The 25353-nt window shown below is 44.6% G+C and overlaps 1 protein-coding gene across 2 annotated transcripts in view; it reads left to right on the forward strand.

The window, feature by feature from the left end:
• Window positions 1-25353, forward strand: part of TMEM44 (transmembrane protein 44) — a 68393-nt gene that overhangs the window by 14933 nt on the left and 28107 nt on the right. The window contains exons 4-9 of one of the 2 annotated variants that reach the window (XM_040428331.1): window positions 6517-6677; window positions 15307-15393; window positions 18026-18196; window positions 20067-20219; window positions 21955-22056; window positions 22175-22336. In XM_040428331.1, the coding sequence (XP_040284265.1) occupies window positions 6517-6677; window positions 15307-15393; window positions 18026-18196; window positions 20067-20219; window positions 21955-22056; window positions 22175-22336 (836 nt within the window). The remainder of the gene's footprint in view (window positions 1-6516; window positions 6678-15306; window positions 15394-18025; window positions 18197-20066; window positions 20220-21954; window positions 22057-22174; window positions 22337-25353) is intronic. The other variant, XM_040428332.1, reaches the window with a different exon arrangement.

The raw sequence follows: 25353 nt of genomic DNA on the forward strand, positions 1-25353 counted from the left end.
CTCTGCCAAAAAAAGAAAAAGGAGGGGAAAGGCGTCTGCCAGGACATAGGAGCTCCGCCCAACATCCATACCCACTTAGCTCGTATGCCCTGGCAAACCATATTTCTCCATTCACATCAATCGATGTGGATGAATAAATCCTTGCCGGGATTTTTTTTTTTATATATACAAAGTATATGAACACCGCCACCTCCTCAGCTCATATGCCTCGGCAAACGTATCTTTTACTGCAGAGGAGAAATCTCGTCTTGCAGCGCCGCATACACCGACTTGCGTGTAATCTGACAGCAGCGCAATGCTTCTGTCAGAATGCACATCAGTGCTGCAGCTAGTCGATCGGTTGGTCCACCTGGAAGGTAAAAAAACAAAACAAAAAAGAAAAAACCAGGCCGCAACGCAATAAATTTATTAACTTTTGAACAGAACATAGAAACTTTTTTTTAACTTTTTTAACTGAACGTTAACTTTTTTACTTACCGGTAAAAAAAAATTTGTTTAGTTTTTTTTACCTTTACAGAACAAACCTCTCCTTCCCCATGGGACAATGTGCAAAGCGCAAATCGCCCAAAGATGTGGCGAAGTACGTTATGCACTTTATCCCAGGTGAAAGGAGAGGTTTGCAGCAGCTGTGAGTAAAAGGGCCCTAATAGCCCTGTGTGTTGTCCTGTCCTGTGAAATGAAATCCCTATGCTAAGTGTACCTGTGTGTGGTACTTCCGGAAACACTCTCCATAGCATAGGGCAGGGTGGTCAGGACAGAAATAGCGGGTGTCACGCCTTATTCCACTCCTGCTACAGACATGACATTTTTTTCGGGGTGGCGGTTGGGTTGAGGTACCAGCAACGACACTGGGGAAATGTCGCTCGTGTGGATGGGGCCACGGAACCTCCTGGATACAGGAGGTTCTCGATGATCTCTTCCTGAAATTTGAGGAAGGATCCTGTTCTCCCAGCCTTACTGTAGAGAACAAAACTATTATAGGCAGCCAATTGAATTAAATATACAGACACCTTCTTATACCAGCGTCTGGTGCGTCGGGAAACTAAATAGGGAGCCAACATCTGGTCATTGAAGTCCACCCCTCCCATGAGCGCATTATAGTCGTGGACTGAGAGGGGCTCTTCAATGACACGGGTTGCCCTTTCAATTTGGATTGTCGTGTCTGCGTGAATGGAGGAGAGCATGTAAACGTCACGCTTGTCTCTCCATTTCACCGCGAGCAGTTCTTCGTTACACAAGGCAGCCCTCTCCCCCCTTGCAAGACGGGTGGTAACGAGCCGTTGGGGGAAGCCCACGCGACTAGTTCGCGCGGTGCCACAGGCGCAAATCTGTTCTAGAAACAAATGCCTAAAGAGGGCCACACTTGTGTAGAAATTGTCCACATAAAGATGGTACCCCTTGCCAAATAAGGGTGACACCAAGTCCCAGACTGTCTTCCCACTGCTCCCCAGGTAGTCAGGGCAACCGACCGGCTCCAGGGTCTGATCTTTTCCCTCATAGATCCGAAATTTGTGGGTATAGCCTGTGGCCCTTTCACAGAGCTTATACAATTTGACCCCATACCGGGCACGCTTGCTTGGGATGTATTGTTTGAAGCCAAGGCGCCCGGTAAAATGTATTAGGGACTCGTCTACGCAGATGTTTTGCTCGGGGGTATACAAATCTGCAAATTTCTGGTTGAAATGGTCTATGAGGGGCCGAATTTTGTGGAGCCGGTCAAAAGCTGGGTGGCCTCTGGGACGGGAGGTGGTGTTGTCGCTAAAATGCAGGAAACGCAGGATGGTCTCAAAACGTGTCCTGGACATAGCAGCAGAGAACATGGGCATGTGATGAATCGGGTTCGTGGACCAATATGACCGCAATTCATGCTTTTTAGTTAGACCCATGTTGAGGAGAAGGCCCAGAAAAATTTTAAGTTCGGAAACTTGGACTGGTTTCCCCCCGGAAAGACTGGGCATAAGAGCTTCCCGGGTTGGCGGATATAAATTGTGTGGCATACCGATTTGTTTCTGCCACGACTAAGTCCAAGAGCTCCGCAGTCAAGAACAGCTCAAAAAATCCCAGGGCCGAACCGATCTGAGCCGTCTCAACCCGAACTCCAGACTGGGCGGTGAAAGGGGGAACTAATGGTGCGGCTGAAGTTGGTGACTGCCAATCAGGATTTGCCAGCACCTCAGGGACTCTAGGGGCTCTACGGGCCTGTCTGCGCAGTGGCTGCGACGGGGTAACTACTGCACGTGCCACCGTACCAGCTTCAACTGCCCTTCTGGTGCTCGCCACTTCACCAGGTTGTACGGCAGTGCTGGTACTAGGTCCAGGAAGGGCTGCGCTGCTGGTGTATGCCTCACCACGTGATCCGGCAGCGCCAGCCCCACTCTGCTGCTCTTGAAACGGATCCTGCACAACCTGTGGTCTAGCGACACGGGCCGGGTACGCCTGGTTCTATCAGGGACCTCCACCTCCTCGTCCGAACTTTGGGTCAGAGAGCCACTGCTTTCTACAGGTTCATATTCTGACCCGCTAGATTCGTCAGATGAGGGTTCCCATTCCTCATCCGACTGGGTCAGAATCCTGTAGGCCTCTTCAGAAGAATACCCCCTGTTTGCCATTTGGACTACTAAATTTAGGGGTATTCCCTGAGACTACCCAAGAAAAAAAGCAAGCCTGTCTTACAAAGGGGAGGCTAGCGAAGTACCGGAGGCCGCTGCGGTTGATAAAAAATATCAAAACGGATTTTTTTTATCGCCGCAGAGCTTGGAAAGTGATTGTGCAGTGATCAAAAAACAAAATTTTTTTTTGTCACTGCGGCGGGGCGGGTGTGGGTGAACGCACGTGTGGGCGACCGATCAGGCCTGATCGGGCAAACACTGCGTTTTGGGTGGAGGGCGAACTAAAGTGACAGTAATACTATTATAGATCTGACCATGATCAGTTTTGATCACTTACAGATACTATAAAAGTACAAATGCTGATTAGCGATACGCTATTCAGCGAATAAAAGTGACTGCGGTGCGGTGGGCTGGGCGCTAACCGATCGCTAACTACCTAGCCAAGGGGCCTAAACTATCCTAAAACCTAACAGCCAATACTAGTGAAAAAAAAAAGTGACAGTTTACACTGATCACTTTTTGTCTTTCACTAAGTGATTGACAGGGGGCGATCAAGGGGTTAATTTGGATGATGGGGGTGATGGAAGGTGATCTGGGGCTAAGGGTAGTGTTTGGTGGGTACTCAGTGATGTCTGCTCCTCTGCTGGAACCAACCGACGAAAAGGACCAGCAGAGGAGCAGACAAGCCATTTAACACATCATATTTACTAATATGATGTGTTATCTGGCTTTTGATTTGATTTTTTGAAAATCGCCAGCCTGCCAGCCACGATCATTGGCTGGCAGGCTGGTGACGAAATACTTCTTTAACTTTTGCCGGCCCGCGATGCACATGCGCGGGCCGGCAATGCCCGAAATCTCGCGTCTCGCGAGAGGACGCACCGGCGCGTCCACCCAGAGAAACAGGACCGCCGCAAAGACGCAATCCTGCGTACGGCGGTCCTGAGGAGGTTAAAGGGCTTCTGTCAGCCCACTAAACCGTTTGTTTTTTTTGGTTTACTAATAATCCCTACACTGCGATTTATGCATACATAAGTTAAATAATCATTTCTGTTCAGTAGAATTTGCTAAAAAGCGATTTTTAAAATATGCAAATTACCTTGCTACCAGCAAGTAGGGCGGCTACTTGCTGGTAGCAGCCGCATCCTCCGACCCTAATGACGCCCCCTCCGCATTGTGATTGACAGGGCCAGGGAACGGAATCGTTCTCTGCTGGCCCTGCCTGTTAGCATCCAAAATCTGGCGCCTGCGCCGCGGCCGTACCTATCTTCAATCTGCGCAGGCGCACTGAGAGACGGCCACTCGCTCGGCCGCTCCATCCTCAATGCGCCTGCGCCGATGACGTCACATCTACACCCGGCGCAGGCGCATTGAGGAGAGAGCGGCCGCCTCTCAGTGCGCCTGCGCAGATTGAAGATACGTACGGCCGCAGCGCAGGCGCCAGATTTTGAATGCTAACAGGCAGGGCCAGCAGAGAACGATTCCGTTCCCTGGCCCTGTCAATCACAATGCGGAGGGGGCGTCATTAGGGTCGGAGGATGCGGCTGCTACAAGCAAGTAGCCGCCCTACTTGCTGGTAGCAAGGTAATTTGCATATTTTAAAAATCGCTTTTTAGCAAATTCTACTGAACAGAAATTATTATTTAACTTATGTATGCATAAATCGCAGTGTAGGGATTATTAGTAAACCAAAAAAAAAAAACGGTTTAGTGGGCTGACAGAAGCCCTTTAAAAATTTGATAATTTTCAGCTCTTTGTGATACATGCTACTCCTTTGATTTACATGACCTAACTGGCTGTCCTTCTTGGTGTTGCAAATCCAATGTTGAGTGTATATGCATAATTTGAAAATGTCTGCTGACCTATCTAATTATTATTGGCTACAGCAGTCCTGCAGGTTGTTGTACCAAAGCCAGCATAATTGATTTAGCATGTTCTTGTAATAGTGAATGATTAAAAATAATACCATAAATACTTTTGGGGTTTTAATTTCATTTCTTTCACAATATAATTTAACCTTTTAATTTATATTTATTACAAAATAATTTTAAAAAATGACCCTCAATCCTCCAAAGTCTGTTACACAGGTATAACCGTCAGAATGCAGACTTCCAAAACCCCCACCAATCAGTTGTTTGAAGGGGCTGTTGCGCTCCAGTGAGCACTGCTGCCTCCACACAGCATACCAAGCACAGTACCGTATATTGTATAGTGGCTGTACTTGGTATTGTAGCCCAGGCCTGTGACCAATGAACGTAACTTCACTGGCTGCAAGAAGAAGTTGCATCCTTCGGTGGTGGTGCAGGTAGTCGGACCCCCACTGATCTGATCCTGAGTATAGGTCATCAATATTGTACTTATGTGCCCCTTTTGAATGCATTTGCTCTATAGAACCAGTTTTCCTTGAACTGCTGCTACCACTATAGTAAGGACATACTGGGTGAAATGTATCAAGACTAGGGATGAGCGGGTTCAGGACCTGAACTTGACCCTGAACCTGGACCCCACTGAATCAATTGGGACTCTAACTTCACTTTTATTATTTTTTATTATAACATGGTTATAGCCAAAAGTAATAGCATTCTTAAGACAGAATGCAAAAGAATATGGCAATTTAGAGGTTCAAAAAAACAATTCACCTCATCCACTTGATTGCGCTGCCGCCGTGTCTTCTATCTTCTTTCAGCAGGACCTGCGATGACATCACTGCGCTCACCACGTGGTGAGCTCGGTGACGTCATCGCAGGTCCTGCTGAAAGAATATAGAAGACACAGCGGCAGCGCAATCAAGTGGATGAGGTGATTTTTTAATTTTTTTTTACCCCTTAATTGCCATACTCTTTTTGCATTATGTCTTAAGAATGCTACTCTTTTCCGCTATAACCATGTTAGAAAATAATGAATGACCCGAATAGCGAACCCGAACCTGGACTTCAGTGAAAGTCTGGGTTCGGGTCCAGGTACACGAACTCGCAAAGTTCGGTACGAACCCGAACTTTGCAGTTAGGGTTCGCTCATCCCTAATCAAGACTAGAGTTTAATATCTTAATATCCTTTTGCTGGTGTGAGATGCGTCAAACTTCTTGCTAGTCTGAAGCCTCTGTGGTCCTCTGTGCACCAGATTCTGGTGTATATGACAGTACATTTGTTCTGTTTGAGACCCCGCCCCATCGGCTAATTCCTGTACATGCCACGCCCACTTTTGGATGAAGTTGCTACCTTTTTTTTTTATGTCACAAAACTGATATAGCAAATTTCATAAATTTCCCCCACTTTTTATTATTATTTTTTTTTTATTATTTTATTCTTCAGCCAGAGTGCAGGCAAAGGCACAATAAACCATTCCTATAGTACATAAGTTAAGGCCTCCTGCACACGGATGTGTGCTGCCCATTGCCGTATTGCGGACCGCATTTGCGGATCCGCAATACTTGTGCGCCGTTCTGTGGGCATTCCGCATCACGGATGTGGACCCATTCACTTCAATGGGTCCGGAGATTCGGAATGGTGCGGAATGGAAGCACGGAACGGAACCCTACGGAAGCACTACGGAGTGCTTCCGTGGGGTTTCGTCCCGTACTTCCGTTCCACAAAAAGATAGAACATGTCCTATCTTTTTGCGGAAGGGGCGAATCGCGGACCCGTTAAAGTGAATGGGTCTGTGATCCGCTGCGGCTGCCCCACGGTCGGTGTTTGTGCATTGCGGCCCTCAATTTGCAGGGCCGCAGCATGACCAATGGGCGCACACGTTCGTGTGCAGGAGGCCTAACCCAGATTTTTTTTCTTTGGGGGGGGGTTGTGGGGTAGGGGACAGGTAACGTGATTAGGATTTTAAAGCTTGGCACAACTGGGTGGAGATGAACCTCACTCATTATGGTAAAAAACATTTTATGTTCCCGTTATACAGAACACAGGAACTCCAGAAGAAAGCACAAGCCTGTCTTATCTGCTTTGTCACTCTTTACGCTTATCAGCTTGGGATGTTGTTACTCCATGGTAGAAAATGACCTTCCTTCTATGGAACTGCCTCATTCTCCTCAGAGAAGGTTACTTGGCACCATGCTGCAGGTAATTAGCATTCCTGTTTTAGACAAGGAAACAATAAAAATTGAGTTTTCAAAGGATGCCCATAAGGTACAAAATAAATTTTGTTTTCTGTCAAAACATTGGGGGTCATTTACTAAGACTGCTACGCCAGGTTAGGCATAAAAAAAGTTGTAAGAACCCTTTTTGTGACATTATTTTGTTGCGCCACTTGGGAGCATTGGTGGCCGGGCCAGGGCTCAACCATCAATCCAGAAAATTTGTTAACATTTGCTCATGGAAATTGGTGTAAAAGTGGAGTGAAGTAGATTTCACTCCAGTCGCACAGACTGCCGGAGGTGCGTCTAATTCATGATATGGCCTGAACCTTGTTATAAATTTGGTGCTCCCTTCAGCAGCGCATGGGCTATCAAAGACCGGCGTAAAAATCCAGTCTTTGATAAATGACCCCCAGTGTCCATTATTTTTAGTGCCGCAGCATCCCTTGAAAATGAGTAAATCGTTGGTAATCCTTAGTTGATTCATTGTGTGTGTGTCTCATTATTACACAAATGTATGTGTACACTTTGGTGAAACTACAGAAGTATTATATACTGTATAATGGTTAATATACAGTATCTCACAAAAGTGAGTGCACCCCTCACATATTTGTAAATATTTTATTATATCTTTTCATGGGACAACACTGAAGATCTGACACTTTGATACAATGTAAAGTAGTCAGTGTATAGCTTGTATAACAGTGTAAATTTGGTGTGTCCTTAAAATAACTCAACACACAACCATTAATGTCTAAACTGCTGGTAACAAAAGTGAGGTATAAAATACTGGCAAGGCTCAAATGCAAGTGTGAACAGAGCATTACCCCAAAACAAGATCAGATGAACTTTTACCAAGTAAAATCTCATAATCCCACTGCTGTTGCGATATACTTGTATTACAGCAGCTGTGAAGTGTTCTCATTCATCACATACCTTAGTGCTCAGGTCATGTACAATGCTCTCTTGTTCTATTTCAATTCCTATAATGCAAAAGATCTGGCTTAAAAAAATATTTATATACTACTCACAAAACACTATATATACACTACTCACAAAAAGTTAGGGATATTTGACTTGTGGGTGAAATTTCAGGATGATCCTAAAATGCACTCTAACCTTTACAAGTGAACTTAATGTGACCTTCTCTAAACTTTTGAATGCACATGTCCAACTGTTCAATGTTTAAGTATCTTTTGCACAACTTGCTGTTCTCTAACAAGGAGCTTAACGGCAAAATTCACAACAGGTGTTTGATCCATGAATCGCCCAATACATTTCCTGGTTCAATTAGAATTGCTATTTAAACAGAGCTCCTCATCATGCTGTTCAAATTTTGACATCATGAGACCAAGATGACGCCTAACAATTGATCAACAGTATCTCGCCATTGTGAGGCTTCAAACATGATGTTCTCAGACAGAAGTGGCCACTGAGCTGAGTGTCACATAGTGTTATCTGCAGGTTGCAACAGAGATACAGAGAGATTGGAAGAGTCATGGAAAGGCAGAAAAGTGGACGTCCTTTGGCCACCTCCCACACTGATGATCGCTTCATTGTGAACAATACCCTGCAGAACTGGATGAGTGCCACACAACTCCAGGCACACTTAAAGGGGTATTATCATCTTAATGATCACTGTTAAATCTGTTAATGATTTAATAGTGATAATTTTTCTAAATATATTTAATTAACTAATTCCCACCCCTTAGAAAATAAACACATACCTGACTGTTGTCTTCCGTCTCCCCTGGTTACGGCCACCGCTCTTCTCAGGAATCGCGGTGGCCGCGCTTGCGCAGACGACTTTTCTTCTCCCGGCCGGCCGCGCGCAGTCCCGAAAGTGCACGCCGAGGCCGCGCATGTGCTATGGTAATTTCTTCCTGGCCAGTATAGTATAATCGCCAGGAAGAAGTCACCAGGGCACATGCGCGGCCTCGGCGTGCACTTTCAGGACTGCACGCGGCCCGGCCGTGAGAAGACTTCAATCAAGATGAAGCCCGCCCCCTGCCGAGTGCCGAAACCAGGAAGTGGACAGCGCGCCGGGAGCAGGTAAGTATGAAACGGCGTGTTGATAATACCCCTTTAAGTGAGAGGCACCCAAGTGTCACATCAGACTGTTTGGAACCATTTACATCAGCATGGTCTGCGTGCTAGATGACCTGCAAGGGTACCTGGCCACAGGCATCATCGTTTTGCATGGGCTACAGAGTATCTACGATGAACGAGGGACCAGTCGATTCACGCTGAGCAGAAATGATGGCCGTCATTGATGTTGGAGACGTCAAGGAGAGCGCTATGCGTCAGCCATTATTTTCACCAGACTCCTTTGGTGGTGTTAGTGTGGGCAAGTGTGTCTAATCAATACAGAACTGCCCTACACTTTGTGAATGGTACAGTGACAAGTCCATACTACTTGAATAACATCATGAATCCAGTCATTGTGCCTCTGCATGAACAACACAGGGCTAATTTCATCTTTAAGGACGACAATGCGCCAGCTCATCAAGGTCGCATCATTAGGGAATGGCTGCTGGAGACTGGGGTACCTCAAATGGAGTGGCCTGCACTCCAGACCTGAATCCCATTAAAAACCTATGGTATCAGCTGAGTATCTGTGTAGAAGCTCAAAACTCTGTACTCCAGAACCTCAATGATCTGAGGGCCTGCCCTTTAAGGCTCCATTCACACGTCCGCAACGTGTTTTGCGAATCCGCAAAACACGGACAGCGGCAATGTGCGTTCCGCATTTTGCTGACCGCACATTGCCGGCACTAATAGAATATGCCTGTTCTTGTCCGCAATTGCGGACAAGAATAGGACATGTTCTATTTTTTTTGCGGAATGGAAGTGCGTTTCCGCAATGTGCTGCCCCATAGAAATCAATGGGTCCGCAATTCCGTTCCACAAAATGCGGAACGAAATTGTGGACGTGTGAATGGAGCCTAAGAAGAGTGGGATGCCATGTCTCGGCAGACAATAAGTCGACAATGGTAATTGTTCAAACACATGATGGTAATTGTTCAAACACATGATGAACCTCCTCATTTGGCTCAAAAGCTGATACGGAGTAAAAGAGTCCATTCCATTCAGATCCACCCGATTATCCACAAAAAAAGACTTGAAATAGCCTACTGTTTAGTACACATTATAATTATCCAATTCCTATAAGTACTAATACAATCCATTCCTATCCCTACATGTTATGTTTAATTCATTTCTTTCTCCATCCAATAAATTTATTTATACACTTCATTGATTTTATTCGTCTTCAAAAAATCCCTTGCGGTATCTGTGCGGTTTTGGTTATTAATCACAGAGTTATAGCTAACAAATTCAATAACAATCATTCCCTACAATCCCCTGTCATTTGTGTATAGTTACAATTACAGATATAAAAATAAAAATGTATAAATAAGAATTTTTAATTTTTTTTATATAAATAAGAGATTTTTCTTATATGTAAAATGAGAACAATAGAGTTAAAAAGTAAAAATATAAATATATATATATATAAAAACACTTTATTTCATGCATTGTTAAAAATGTATAATTTATTTATTATTATAAATGCTTCCATTTTTCTTCATAATTTGAACACCAGGGTGGATTGTTGCGCCCCACGGGGGTTAAGATGTTGGGTGGAGGCCCCCCATGAAGGGCCGAACCCCCCAGGATATTACAAAACCTGCAGGGGTTTTGCCGTCCATAGGGGACATCCACCAATTTACAAGAATCCGAATAACTCGAATTCTGCATTCAATCCACCCGGCATCAAAGTGTTGAGTTCATAAATACGCTGGGACTCTAATCTGGACATTTTGCTAATGTGGTCCCCCCCTCTCCATCCTTTCTCTACTTTGTCAATTGCCGCAAATCTTAGGCCTGTCGGGTTTTTGTCATGCATCAGTTTGAAATGTTTAGACAGGGTGTGGGTTTCTAAGCCCTTTTTAATGTTGGTGATGTGCTCTGAGATGCGCTTTTTTAAAAGTCTTTTTGTTCTCCCAACATATTGGCGTCCACATGGGCACTCAATGATGTAAATGACATTATCGGAGTTGCACGTTAAAAAGTCCTTTATCGTATGTTTGTGTTTATTAACCGTTGAAACAATTTCACTTGTTTTCCGAGGAAAAGAAGTGATCCTACAGTTTGCACACTTCCCACACCCTGTCTAAACATTTCAAACTGATGCATGACAAAAACCCGACAGGCCTAAGATTTGCCTTACTAAACCCCTGATACGTCGGGACTTACAAGCGCAAACACACGAGGAGTGTGTCGCATAACATACCGACGAGGGGAAAAGCATCTTTAGTCCCAGCGCTGACCGGCTTCTTGCCATTACGGAGCGGCAGCCAGAGGATCGCAAAGGCACAGAGAAAAGACACAGTATCCTTCAGTTGCTACATCAGTAGCTGATTACGAAAATTTGTTTCCAAGTTTACCTGTATAAGGAACCGCACTGCACAGTGAGTACTAGCGGGACGCCGCAAATATACTCACCTAAGTGAATTCTGTTGTATCACAGTTACATTACCCTTTTCCAGCGAATCAGGACTGTGAACCTTACAGTACTTTGTGAAGCTAGCCATTATATTAGCTCAAGCCACCAGTGGGGCTATACTTCTAATTTTTTTGACTTTCGTATGGACTGATTTTTTACCATCCCCAGCCTATCCACCACTCATTTATTCTATATTTATATATTTTATTGTATCCATGTGTTCTTATATTGCTTGACTGTATTTTATATGTCTTTAAAACTATTGATTTTACCTTACCTTACATGTCTTTAAATAAATGATTCTACATAAGTGAGAGTGCCCAGTATATATTTTTTAAGAATAGAACATGTTCTATATTTTTTTGGGAGCCGCGGACCGCGAGATCAACGGCGCGCTCCGGAAATACGGATGCGGAGAGCACATAGTGTGCTCTCCGGATCCATTCTGTCCCCATAGAGCATGAATAGGTCCACACCAGTTCCGCAATTTGCGGAACGGATGCGGACCCATTATTACGGATGTGTGAATGGAGCCTTAGGCCTCTTTCACACTACAGTATGTCCATTTCAGTGTTTTGCGTTCCGTTTTTCACGGATCCGTTGTCCCGTTTTTGGGTTCCGTTGTGTCTCCGTTTCCGTTCAGTATGTCCGCAAAAACCTTTCAGTATGGTTTCCGTATGGTTCCCGTATACGGTCCGTTTTTCACGGATCAAAAACGGAAGCCACCTGTATTTGTGCTCAGCCAAAGTTTGGCAACAAGAAACACATGGCCACAGTGGGCTGGGCCTAGCATTTGTTAATGATGGATCCGCAAAAAATGGATGACATACAGATGACATACGGATGCCTTCCGTATGCATTCCGTTTTTTTGCGGACCCATTGACTTTAATGGAGCCACGGACCGTGATTTGCGGAGAAACATAGGACATGTTCTATCTTTCCACGGCACGGAAATACTGAAATACTGAAACGGAATGCACACGGAGACACTTCAGTATTTTTTGCTGAACCATTGAAATGAATGGTTCAGTATCTGTTCCGTATACTGAACTCAAAAAACGTCCAGTATACTGAACGCAAAATACTGTAGTGTGAAAGAGGCCTTAAACTGATCTCTGGTTGCTACGGGTAACACTGCCAGCTCGTCTGTTTTGACAAATGACCCCTTAGCCTAAAATGGTAGTCATACAGTAACATTTGTTCAGTCAGTTATATTTACTGTACCAACCTATGTATGCCTCCAAAATAAAATAAAAAATAACTGAATGAAGGACTAATGAGACCTTTTTAATAGTTATTGCAATAATGGTGGTCTTGTTATAGGGCATGTTGATGTGGTGTATTTTTTCATTTCCATTGGGGATTTTAGGAACATTGGGGGACATTCATTTTCTCCATACACCAAGAAACTGGCATTAAAAAAAAAACTCCCCTCAATTTCCCAAAAGGGGCATGGCATGGGCAGGGCCATCGGCCCTGGCAGATTTTTTTTCATGTACGCCAAAATCCCATTGTAAATGGTGACTGAAATCTACTCTAGCTATGAGCCATGTGTAAGGCTTTTTAGCCGAAACATGTAGACCAAGGAGTGGGTTCTTGTATATGGATTTTTTATTATTTTTTTTCAAGCCGTAAACTGTGGATTTTATTGGACTATTTCTGGTACTGGATTTGTTTGGCTACAGTTCTGAAAACCTGATACTTCAGGAGTTACTGTGCACAGCTACTGTGAACAAGACTGGGTTAGTTGGATTCGTATTTTTTATAATGATCAAAAAGTGCTAGCAAGTCCTGAGAATCCAGCAGATACCTCTGCACTGCCTGAGGTAATATCATATGCATTAATAACCACTGCAGTCACTGTAGACTAAGTACTGTGGTATTTGACCTTCATTGTATAGTGGTGGTGTTGTGTTTTGTTTTTGTTTTTTACATTTATTTCTTGTGTGCGATGGGGCAAAACTTAAAACGCCATAACTACCGGTATTTCTTGCTATTCCATATAATTAAAGCATAAGATAACAACATTATACTTGGTACCTTTTACCAAAGAAATTGTGTTATTTTTTATTTTTTTGTACATCAGTATAAGACCAGGCTATCTTCCCTTGTTTACGACCACACATTTTTTTTGTGTGTTAGTTGCCTGGGGCAGGGCTAGAAGCTGTACCATTTTTTTTTTTTTTTCCTTTATTCTTTTTATTTTACTCACTGTGCCCTCCCATCCAATAAAGTTGTACAACATTTTTGAGGTTTTTTTATTATTGCTGAATACTCCTATATCTGGGGCTGTCATATTAGTCCAAGTCACAGGGGAAATACAGCCTCTGGAAACAGCTTCTGCAGTTACTCCCATCATGGTGATGAAAACGGGTAACAAGTGTCATGGCTGCTTCCTGAATGGTTATTCGTTGCTGTGGTCACATGCTATTGCATACCAGTGATCCCATGATGGTTTTTTTCCTCTTTAATGTTAAAGGGGTTCTCTGAGACTGGGAAACTCGTTTTCATATAAACCAGGCAAGGTGCAAAAAAAAATAATTATGTATTTAGTCACCAGCGTTCTGGTTTCAGCACTGAGCTCCCTTCTCCTCTGCTTCTGGTCTCCACTGTACCTAAAGTGTGACATGCCATCTATATGTACATCACTGCTGCCTAACGATCAGGCACATCAGTGCAGTCATGTGCCATGTCTGCATAAGTCTCCTCTGAGGCCACAGAGCTCAGCATTGAAGCCAGAGCGCTGGTGACAGGAGAGGATTTTTATTTATTTTTTATTACTTTTAGCTCCTGCTCTCAGCCTGCATATATAAAAAGAGGTTTTATGTGTCTGAGAACCCATTTCATAATAAAGTGCGCTGAATCTGCTACACTGCTTGGGTATACTTTTATGCTTTTTGAAGACATGCATGTAATAATATGTTGTATGTTAAACTCTATCCTGTCAGCAGAATGAAACGATTGTATTACAGCCTGTAATCAGCAATCCACGATGGGTTACAGGCTGCTGTAAACAGGTCCGCTCACTGATCAGTAAGGTGCCAGTAGAGCATGGTCAAATATGCTAACACTGGGAACGGGTGACAACTCCAGGTCTTCATGTAATTGTCTGTGCCTTAGGATTCCTTCTCACACGCCTATATGGTTTGGATAGGGATAGTGTCAATAACTCCACCACGTACCATGTACTTAGTGTGGTCCTAATCAAATTCTCAACACCACTAAGCCACACCTCCACTCAATATTAGTAAGAAATACTGTATCTTTATTAAAGTCTCATTAAAACATAGCAAAAAATTCACAATATAAATTTAATTTAAAATGGATCCCATATGTGAGATATTTATTCATTATTAATATTGAGTAGAGGCGTGGCTTAGTGGTGGAAGGGATACAGTCAATAAAAGGTCATGCTGTGGCTTACAACAAAGAGGTGTGCCCTGAAAGCTAGGTGGTTTGAATTGAGCTGTGTATTTGAGATTTCTGCAAGTGAATATTACTTTAGTGGTATAAACAGCCACCGGTTCCTAGCACTGGAGTGTGGATTTCTTGGTGCTAAATGCGTTTGTCTAAAGAGTAAAAGGATATTTGTTCTCTGGTCCCATTTATTTATCTGCTCAGTGTACCCCAACCACAGGTTTGATCCTTATACCATTTTTTTTTATATTGGCACCATCCTTCTCCGCTTCACTGCATCCTGGCAGGATGTTTACAGGCAGAGAGCGGAGGTGTAGGGGGCATGAGTACTCCAGAGGGAACAATGTGGCAGGCGGAGCAAGCCCTGTGAAACATTGCAGAGCAAAGCATGCTGGGTTTAGTTAGTGGGAAGCAGATGAAAACAGGAAGTCCTGCATGTAAACATCCTGCCCACATGAGCTGATGTAGAGAACATGGGAAGGAAAGCTCCGGCATATTTGGCAAAAATCTGCAGTGTTTTCGGTATTTTGGGGAGATAAAAATATCATTATAGGACCGGAGAATCTTTTGAAGAATCACATCAGCGGTCTGCTAGAAGCTTCAGCAGCAACAGTATACTTGACTGTGCCCTCCAAGCATTGCCTGCCATCCCTGTACATCTAACCCCTAGATTCTGTCATCATATTTCAGGAAAATACAGATGTTGTGGGCTTTACACTTGGGATCATTGCTGTTCTAGTCTCCTGGACTGTAAGAGTACCTATCATCACAAGAGTGGTAAGTGAACTACAGAAAATTTCACCACCCATTTAGGCCTCTTTCACACTACCGTATGGCTATTTCAGTGTTTTGCGGTCCGTTTTTCACGGATCCGTTGTTCCATTTTTTGTTTCCGTTGTGTATCCGTTTCGGTTCCATTTTTCCGTATGGCATATACAGTATACAGTAATTAAATAGAACAAATTGGGCTGGGCATAACCTTTTCAATAGATGGTTTCGCAAAAAACGGAATGGATACGGAAGACATACGGATGCATTTCCGTATGCATTCAGTTTTTTTTGCGGACCCATTGACTTTAATGGAGCGACGGAACGTGATTTGCGGCCAAATATAGAACATGTTCTATCTTTGCACGGAACGGAGATACGGAAACGGAATGCATACGGAGTACATTCCGTTTTTTTTTTTTTAGCGGACCCATTGAAATGAATGGTTCCGTATACGGAACGCAAAAAAGGCCCGCAATCACTGACCGGCATGGTCAGTGATCACTTCCTTTGTTCTGTGTGTAGGGTACATATTAGGGCTTGTTCACATCTGCGTTGCAGATTCTGTCAAATAGAATGGATGAAAAAGTCCTGCATGCAAGACTTTTGTGTCCAGTAAGGAAAGGGGATCTTGAATGGAAACTGAATAAACTCCATTGTAATAGTCTGTTCAGCTCAGTTTATTATTTTTTGGGATTCTGCTTCTCTAGTGGATTAGAACGATGATGTGAACTTGGTCTTACAGAGCTGTGTAATATCGTACAGTGCACTGTATTCAATGGCATATTATATAGTTAGAAATGGTGTTGATTGCCCCGTAACTAGGGTATGTCTGGGAAATGTCTTGGATGGAGTGGCTGTTATAAGCTGTAAGTGTATGGATACGCTGTGGATTCGCCGTCAGCATTTTACAGCGCCAATAAAGTGGATGAAATTTTAGCAAATCTCATCCACACGCTGCTGAAAAAAATCTAGGGTGCAAGATGACCTGTGGTGTAGATTTTAATCGTATTACATGTCAAATTATGCTGCGTATTTCAATCGCAGATTTGCAATGCAAAAGGTGATAGCCGCAGAACCATTCACGACTAATCTGTATGCAACTTGAGCTGATTCTTCTGCAGATTTGTCAGCCGCAAGTTTCGGCTTCTGCTTTATGTAGCGCTGTAATAAATCCCAGGCATCAGGTAATTGTGCATTTACTGGCACATGGGATAAAATATAGGACAATTCTGTATAGAGCGCGGTATAGACTTCACAGTACTAGTTACATACCCTTCATCTCTTGTTTTAGGGTAGGTTTAGCTGATATTCAGGTTTTTCCAGGAAACATTTTAATAAAAGCCATAGTATGTAAAGCATTTCTGCTGTAGGCTGTGCGTGAATATATTTTGTGTATTTCTAAGGCCTCATGCACACGACTGTTGTTTGGGTCGGCGGCTCGGATGCGGACCCATTCACTTCAATGGGGCCGCAAAAGATGCAGACAGCACTCCGTGTGCTGTCCGCATCCGTGGCTCTGTTCCGCGGCCCCGCTAAAAAAATATAACGTGTCCTATTCTTGTCCGGGCTTTGTGGACAAGAATGGGCATTTATATTGCCGGCGCCCGTTCCGTTCCACAAATTGCGGAAGGCAACACGGGCGGCTTCTGTTTTTTGCGGATCCGCTGTTTGCGGACCGCAAAAAACGGCATGGCTGTGTGCATGAGGCCTAAACCAAATGTACCTTAATGCTTGTTTACCCTGATAGTTCCCAGCGATTGATCCATATTTTTCTTAGGACTAACCTGTCCTATTTTATCGCCTTATAATGCTTTCCCGCCTTTTATGCTGATTAACAGAAGAGTCATATCTTGCATGCTTGACCAGAGAAGAGTCATATTTTCTCCGAGTCAAGCTCCTCAGCTCCGCCTGAGAAAAGCCCCTACAGATAAAATCTCACGTGAGCTTCCTTGCTTCGAGTCAAGGTAAGCAAGCCCCCTAACCGTCCCCTCTTTTGATAGATTGACAGCCTGCAGTGTGGTCGGGATCACATAAGTCTAGCGCATGCCCGGTGCGCTCCTTGGTAAGGCGCCATCCTATCTCCGGCTGCCGCTGTTAGCCGGGTTTCAGCGGCGCACTGCGCGAGACTTCTGCCATCCCGGCTGCGCTGCGGGCTGTGAATCTAACAAAAGAGGGGACGGTTAGGTGGCGTTCTTACCTAGACTCGAAGCAAGGAAGCCTCATTTGCATACGACCTGTGGGGGAATAAAAGTTGTTTTATAGCGATCATGCGACATTTTGCACAAGAACATCATTAGAAGCCGGATGTTAACAGCTGGCGGTTTATGATGCATTTTGGGGCTGACAGGTTCCCTTTAAGGGGATTCCTTATAAATGTACATATATTAAGGTCCTGTAAAAAATCTGGGGTGCAAGATGACCTGTGGTGTAGATTTTAATTGTATAACATGTCAAATTATGCAGTATCTAAATGCACATTTATGTTCATCAGAATTTACTAACCTAAATGTCAACACTTTAGTAAGTGAGGCATATGGATCCTCGTGCTTTCTCTCTCTGACATAATAATGTATACAGGGCTATGTAACATGCTAAACATCTATGTATTCTGTATATTCTAAGTATGTTGTATGTTTAGTGCAGAGGGCTTGTGTTCCCAGTTGTTCGCGTATGGGCCGTGCTGTTTTCTGCCTTGGCCAGTATGATGTATGCGGCTGCCGTCATGTCGCATGATCGCCACCCAGAATATTTTGTCAGAGCAATCCCTTGGTTCCTTATATCAATGGGCGCTGCTGCCTTGGACGTTGCCGTATCCTTTTACGCTGAGCTGAAAATATGCCAATTAAGCTCCTAAATTTGGAACGTATTACTGAGCTTTCTGAGTTTTGCATGCACGTATAAAGCATAACAGCTGAGGTCTGTTCTTGTCTTCAGCTGTGTGTAGCAGTTCTATGGCATGAATTGGCTTTCAGTGTGGATTTCGAAGTCCGCAGAATGTCAATTGTTTGATACGGATTGTCGGTGCAGATTTAACGCTTTGCAATAAAAAGTGAGAACTTGGGCAAATCCACATCAAAATCTGCAAGGAACACATGCATATTATAATGAGGATTTAGCCTGGTGGTGCAGCAGAATCCTGCAAGGAAAATCTGCATAAACGACATTGTCATGTGTATGTAAGGCTGCCCGAACATGATGCGGCCCGGCAAAAGCATCCGCATGTGGATCACCACTAGTTGCTGGACCTTACCTATACCTTCCATCTGGAACCTATACATGCTAATAGTCCATGCTCGGAGTTGTCTCCAGTCAAAGACTCTGCCCCCGGGTGTCTGCTGTGTAAGGCCTCATGCACACGACCGTAGTGTGTTTGGCGGTCCGCAAATCGCGGATCCGCAAAACACGGATGGCGTCCGTGTGCGTTCTGCAATTTGCGGAACGGCATGGACAGCCTTTTAATATAAATGCCTATTCTTGTCTGCAAAGCGTAGACAAGAATAGGACATGTTATATTTTTTTAGCGGGGCCACGGAACGGAGCAACAGATGCGGACAGCACATGGAGTGCTGTCCGCATCTTTTACGGTCCCATTAAAGTGAATGGGTCCGCATCCGAGCCGCCAAAACGGCAGCTCGGATGCGGACCAAAACAACGGCCGTGTGCGTGTAGCCTAAAACGGAGGGCACCCAGTGGTTATGGTGCTTGCACAGCTCCTGAGCAGGTGACATCTCGGGAAGAGGTTAACTCATCGTGAGAGATTGACAAATCAACATGTATCTGAATTGTGGAGCACTTTGCGCCAAAGAACTGGTCTACATGCTTTGCATCACGGGGCTTAGCAGGAGATAGTATGGCCTGTTGAAAGGAGACGTGGCTTAAGATGCGACAGTGGCCCACATTTACTGGTGTGAGTGCACCTAGTCTGTGGTGTAAAATGTGCAATAATGTGGCACAATTTGACGCATCTAGGTTTAGAGAAATTATCTGGGAGCGCCTTTGTGGGAAAATAAACACTGCCTCAGATGTGACATTTTGCACCAAAATTCTGGTATAAAATTCTATGTCATACTAAGCTAACCAATTGTTAAAGTATGTTTAGGCAAAAATGTCTAAATTTATTCTTCAGCCTGAGCCACTGTGATAAATCTGATGCAGGCTTAGGCCTCATGCACACGACCGTATGTATTTTGCGGTTGGCAAAAACAGATCCGCAAAAACAACGGATGACGTCCGTGTGCATTCCATATTTTGCGGAACGTAGCAGCTGGCCCCTAATAGAACAGTCCTATCCTTGTCCGTAATGCGGACAATAATAGGATATGTTCTATTTTTTTGGCGGAATGGGAATACGGACATACGGAAACGAAATGTAACTTCCGTTTTTTTGAGAACCCACTGAAATGAATGGTTCTGTATACAGTTTGCAAAATAAAAACGGAATGGACACGGAAAGAAAATACGTTTGTGTGCATGAGGCCTTAGACTAACTTACTTTGTTTATGCTGTCTATAGGATTAATAAATCTGTGCACCAGAATTTTACAGGGAATCGGTCACCATTAAAAGTCTGGTGCATTTTTAGACTGTGTAGTTTACACTGTCTAAACCTTAGATGGAATTAGAACATTTGGACAGTCAGCATCAATTCTGTTGGAATCCTTGACATGGTCATATCTGCAGTTAATGTTCTTGTCTTGTATTATGAAACATAAACTGGCCCAACACATGGGGCTTGTATTGGATGCAACACTGGATGAAGAAAGTTGTGAGCTACTAGTGCCTGAGGAACAGAAGGCAGAAGAGGCAAATGTCATCCATAACACTACTGCAGAGGTCAGTTGTCAATGTAAAGAACTTTATTGTGCTCTTATCTTTGTAGTAGGAACATTTAATATCACCTGCAAGCCACAGGGTTAAAGGGGTACTCCAGAGGGGGGAAAAAAAGCTTTCCCCCAGACTGCACATGCTGTAAAAAAAACAACTTAAACTCTCTTTGCCCATGCCCTGCCGCTGCGGTTCTGATGGTGTCGGGGTCCCCTGTGCTCCACTTCTTTTTCATGTCTCCACATGGCAGAAAACACTGGCTGAGGCGGATCATTGTTGCAGCCATTTCCATCAAGACAGTAGCAGAGCAGAGACTTAGTATAAGTTGTGTTATTTTGATTTTATTTTTTACTGCATGTGCAACCTGAGAAAAACCCATTTAAAGGAGGCTTCAAGTATACAGCTTCTATCAAGTTATGATTTGTCAGCTTATGTACAAATGTTGCCCAGTACATTGAACATTGCTCCAAATGTGTGTGTTCATTGACTGGTTCTGAAAAAAAAAACATTCTTGTCCAACATGATAATAAAACACTTTGGCCTCTTTCACACGGGCTTTGCGGGAAAATGTGCGGGTGCGTTGCGGGAACACCCGCGATTTTTCTGCGCGAGTGCAAAACATTGTAATGCGTTTTGCACTCGCGTGAGAAAAATCGCGCATGTTTGGTACCCAAACCCGAACTTCTTCACAGAAGTTCGGGCTTGGGATCGGTGTTCTGTAGATTGTATTATTTTCCCTTATAACATGGTTATAAGGGAAAATAATAGCATTCTGAATACAGAATGCATAGTAAAACGGCGCTGGAGGGGTTAAAAATAAATAAATAAAAAATTTAACTCACCTTAGTCCACTTGATCGCATAGCCCGGCATCTCCTTCTGTATCCTTTGTTGAACAGGACCTGTGGTGAGCATTAATTACACGAACAGGACCTTTGATGTCACTCCGGTCATCACATGGTACGTCACCATGGTAAAAGATCATGTGACGTACCATGTGATGACCGGAGTGACGTCATCAAAGGTCCTGTTCGTGTAATTAATGCTCACCACAGGTCCTGTTCAACAAAGGAGACAGAAGGAGATGCCGGCTACGCGATCAAGTGGACTAAGGTGAGTTAATTTTTTATTTATTTATTTTTAACCCCGCCAGCGCTGTTTTACTATGCATTCTGTATTCAGAATGCTATTATTTTCCCTTATAACCATGTTATAAGGGAAAATAATAATGATCGGGTCTCCATCCCGATCGTCTCCTAGCAACCGTGCGTGAAAATCGCACCGCATCTGCACTTGTTCGCGGATGCTTGCGATTTTCACGCAACCCCATTCACTTCTATGGGGCCTGTGTTGCGTGAAAAACGCAGAATATAGAGCATGCTGCGATTTTCACGCAACGCACAAGTGATGCGTGAAAATCACCGCTCATGTGAACAGCCCCATAGAAATGAATGGGTCGGTATTCAGTGCGGGTGCAATGCGTTCACCTCACGCATTACATCCGCGCGGAATACTCGCCCGTGTGAAAGGGGCCTTTGGGAGACCTTTATCAAAATTGCTGTAAAGGAAAACTGGCTTAGTTGCCTATAGCAACAAATCAGATTTCACCTTTTGATTTTTCAAAGCTCCTTTTGGAAAATGAAAGGTGTGATCTGATTTGTTGCTATGGGGAACTAAGCTAGTTCTACTTTACAGCAGTTTTGATAAATCTCCCCTTTTTGTTTGCCTAACCTGCTTGTTTCTAGAACTCAAGCTGGACACCACTGAATATGGTCCCCAACAGATGTTTAAGTAGCAAGGTATCACTCGGACGTTATGTGAGTCTCAGCATTGAGAAAGTGCAACAGGTAATCTTTATTTCATTTACTTATGGCTGCTCTGTTGTTGGGTAAATTAGACATCCTTGACCAGTAATATGATTCTCTAATTTACTTGTTGAAACACAAACTTGTCTTCAATAATCAGAATGATATGGGAGCAGAAAGACTACCTGGGGATGGACAGACTAACCCTGGGTGCTCTAATCAGAACGAACCACTCTGCTACTTTGACCTGCCTGTGTATCCTCCTCCTTGTATCACACATTCCAGCTCTTCTGACACTTCTTCTAATACTACTGACCTGGAGGTATGTGACCTTTTCATTATATTCATTACATTTTCAGGAGCACGTGGGAAATGACATGGCTTTGCTTTGATTATTAATGCACTACATTTTTGTAAAAGTTTTATTAGATTTGTCTAAATCAGGGATGCCCAACCTGTGGCCCTCCAGCTGTACCAAAACTACAACTTCCATCATGCTCGGACAGCCTGTATGTCACGGCTTGGTGGTAGCTTGCCGAGACACTTTTGTCACGCATGCTGGTTCCCGGTGGCAACATGCTGTTGTATTGCATCCGTGTGTGCTTTCCCTTTAAGGCTGTTGCCTTTCCTTTCTGGTGTGCACGGGGTTAAGGTGTGAGCAAGGTGGAGCTGGGTGTGGTCTCAGGTCTCTTCATATACTGTTGCTGTGAGACTAAGATCATATTTATGTCTGCCTTTGTATTAGAAGGAGCTTGCTCCTTTCTTAGATGCTATCTGAGGGCCATCCTAGTTTGACATCGATGTCATCCCCTTGTCTTCCCTTTGTTTCTATTCCTTTACCTATCCTCACTTGTTGTTTTGAGTATGGTGTATGACATGGGTGTCAAACATGCGGCCCGCGGGCCGCATGCGGCCCGCAATGAATATCTTTGCGGCCCGGCAGTCTAGTATCTCTGAACATGAGCGCTGCTATCGGCGCGCTCATGTTCTCTCAGCAGCACGGGGAGAAGGAAGCTGTCCTCCCTCCCCCTGTGCTGCTGCCGCTGCCACCAATGAGAAGAGAGGGGGGGAGGAGGGGCGGGCGCACTGCGCCACCAATGAGGAGAGAGGGGCGGAGGAGGGGCGGGCGCACTGAGCCACCAATGATAGGACTATTCCCATTTCCCACACAGAGCGGCGCCCAGCGATGTCTCAGCACTCACCATTAGTCCTGGGCGCCGCTCCGTTCGCCCGCAGTGCCCCATTACTGTCTCCTCTCCTGCTCCACATGCTGCTGATTACTATCGGAGCGATGGGAGGAGACATCAGCTTCACTAGTGGACGTTCCTTCTCCCTGCGCTGCGATTGGACAGCGCTACAGCCAGGAAGAAGGAACGCCCACTAGTGAAGCTGATGTCTCCTCCCATCGCTCCGATAGTAATCAGCAGCATGTGGAGCAGGAGAGGAGACAGTAATGGAGCACTGCAGGCGAACGGAGCGGCGCCCAGGACTAATGGTGAGTGCTGAGACATCGCTGGGCTCCGCTCTGTGTGGCCTGATAGTAAGAGTCAGTCTTTAACACAATACAGGAGGCGGGTGCCGGCAGCAGAATCGCATTGCCGGCACCCTGCCGCTGACAGGGAGCTGCGATCAGAGGCAGTTAACCCCTTAGGTGCCGCACCTGAGGGGTTAACTGCTGATCTGCCAGTACCAGCCTCCTGTATAAAGGGGAAATTTATCATTGGTGGTGCAGTGTGCCCCCCTCAACCCCCCATCCCATTAAAATCATTGGTGGCACAGTGCGCCAGCCCCTCTCAACCCCCCCCCCAGTATTAAAATCATTGGTGGCAGTGGCCACAGGGACCTCTCCCCTCCCCCTCATTGGTGGTGCAGTGGCAGCTTCTGATCGGAGCCCCAGCTGTGTAAGCCTGGGGCTCCGATCAGTTACCATGGCAGCCAGGACGCTACAGAAGCCCTGGTTGCCATGGTAACATCCCTGATGCTGTGTGCACAAGGCACAGAGCAGCAGGGACAGTGTGAAGTCCTATTCACCCTAATAGAGCTGAATAGGACAAGGGATGAAAGATCCCAGGTTCTCGCCCCTAAGGCTACTTTCACACTTGCGTTCAGAGCGGATCCGTCTGAGACGGATCCGCTCATATAATGCAGACGGTGGATCCGTTCAGAACGGATCCGTCTGCATTATATTGTAAAAAAAATTTTTTTTTTGATGCGGCCCACATAAACTTAAATTTTTTTTTTTTTGGCCCATGTTAGCCTTTGAGTTTGACATGCTTGGTGTATGATGTACAGGGTGTTTTGTTGTATGTCATTTGGTGTTCCATGTCTGGTCTATTTGGTGTTTGTAGTCCAGCATGGTTGTTTGACATTTCCCCTGTTTGTCTGTACCTCCGGAAGGGGTCCCTGGGGTTTCCCCGGAGGGGGAACTACAACTCTGTTAAGCAGCGCTGTCTGGGTCCACCATGCATCTTGCCACATGGTGGTCCAGGCAGTTACTACTACTCCTGTGTTTGGTGTTGGTACTGAGTCCAGATTTGTGTGTTTGGGCTTCAGTGCTTTTCACAGGATCCAGTGGTTGTGGTGTGGACGACTCGTTCCTTTTAGTTGTTGTGGGCAGGTAAGTGACATTGTGGTCCTGTGGTCTGTTGTCATTCTAATATTTACAAGTGATCCACTGTACCCAGGAGGTCAAATATTTCAGTTCCAATAGTCTGGGACTATAATTCCTGTTTCTGGCCTTTTCTCTAATTGTTAAAATATAACCTTTATTTCTCCTTTAATAAACGATATAGCCACAAAAAACATATAAATTTAAAACAACATATGGAGGGCAATGCTATTCGGGGGCTATAGGCTTAGCATCATCTGCTTATCTGTAGGTGAGCTAAGATCTTTATTTATCTTTTGCAAATTATTATAGAGTGCGTGTCTGTAATGTCAGCCGACATCAGACACCTTGCAGCTAAAACTCTTGGGATTATTGCCCAACCTACAGTGCTGTATGTATTCAGGTAGGATGTCTTTTAACAAGTACTCATAGCGGCTCTTACCGCCCGCATTTTTGCCTATTTCCTGCCCCTATAATATATGTCTATAAGCGGCGTCTGCAGATCGCCGTCCAATTAATCATTCCTTTGCCCTACCATAATCATTAAAAACTAATGGTGCAGCTCCCCCGACATGTTTCACCGCGAGATGCGGCTTCTTCAGGGGGGTTAGTAGCTCCTTACCCCCCTGAAGAAGCCGCATCTCGCGGTGAAACATGTCGGGGGAGCTGCACCATTAGTTTTTAATGATTATGGTAGGGCAAAGGAATGATTAATTGGACGGCGATCTGCA

Source organism: Bufo bufo, chromosome 4 (assembly GCF_905171765.1).
Source record: "Bufo bufo chromosome 4, aBufBuf1.1, whole genome shotgun sequence".
Lineage (NCBI taxonomy): Eukaryota > Metazoa > Chordata > Amphibia > Anura > Bufonidae > Bufo > Bufo bufo.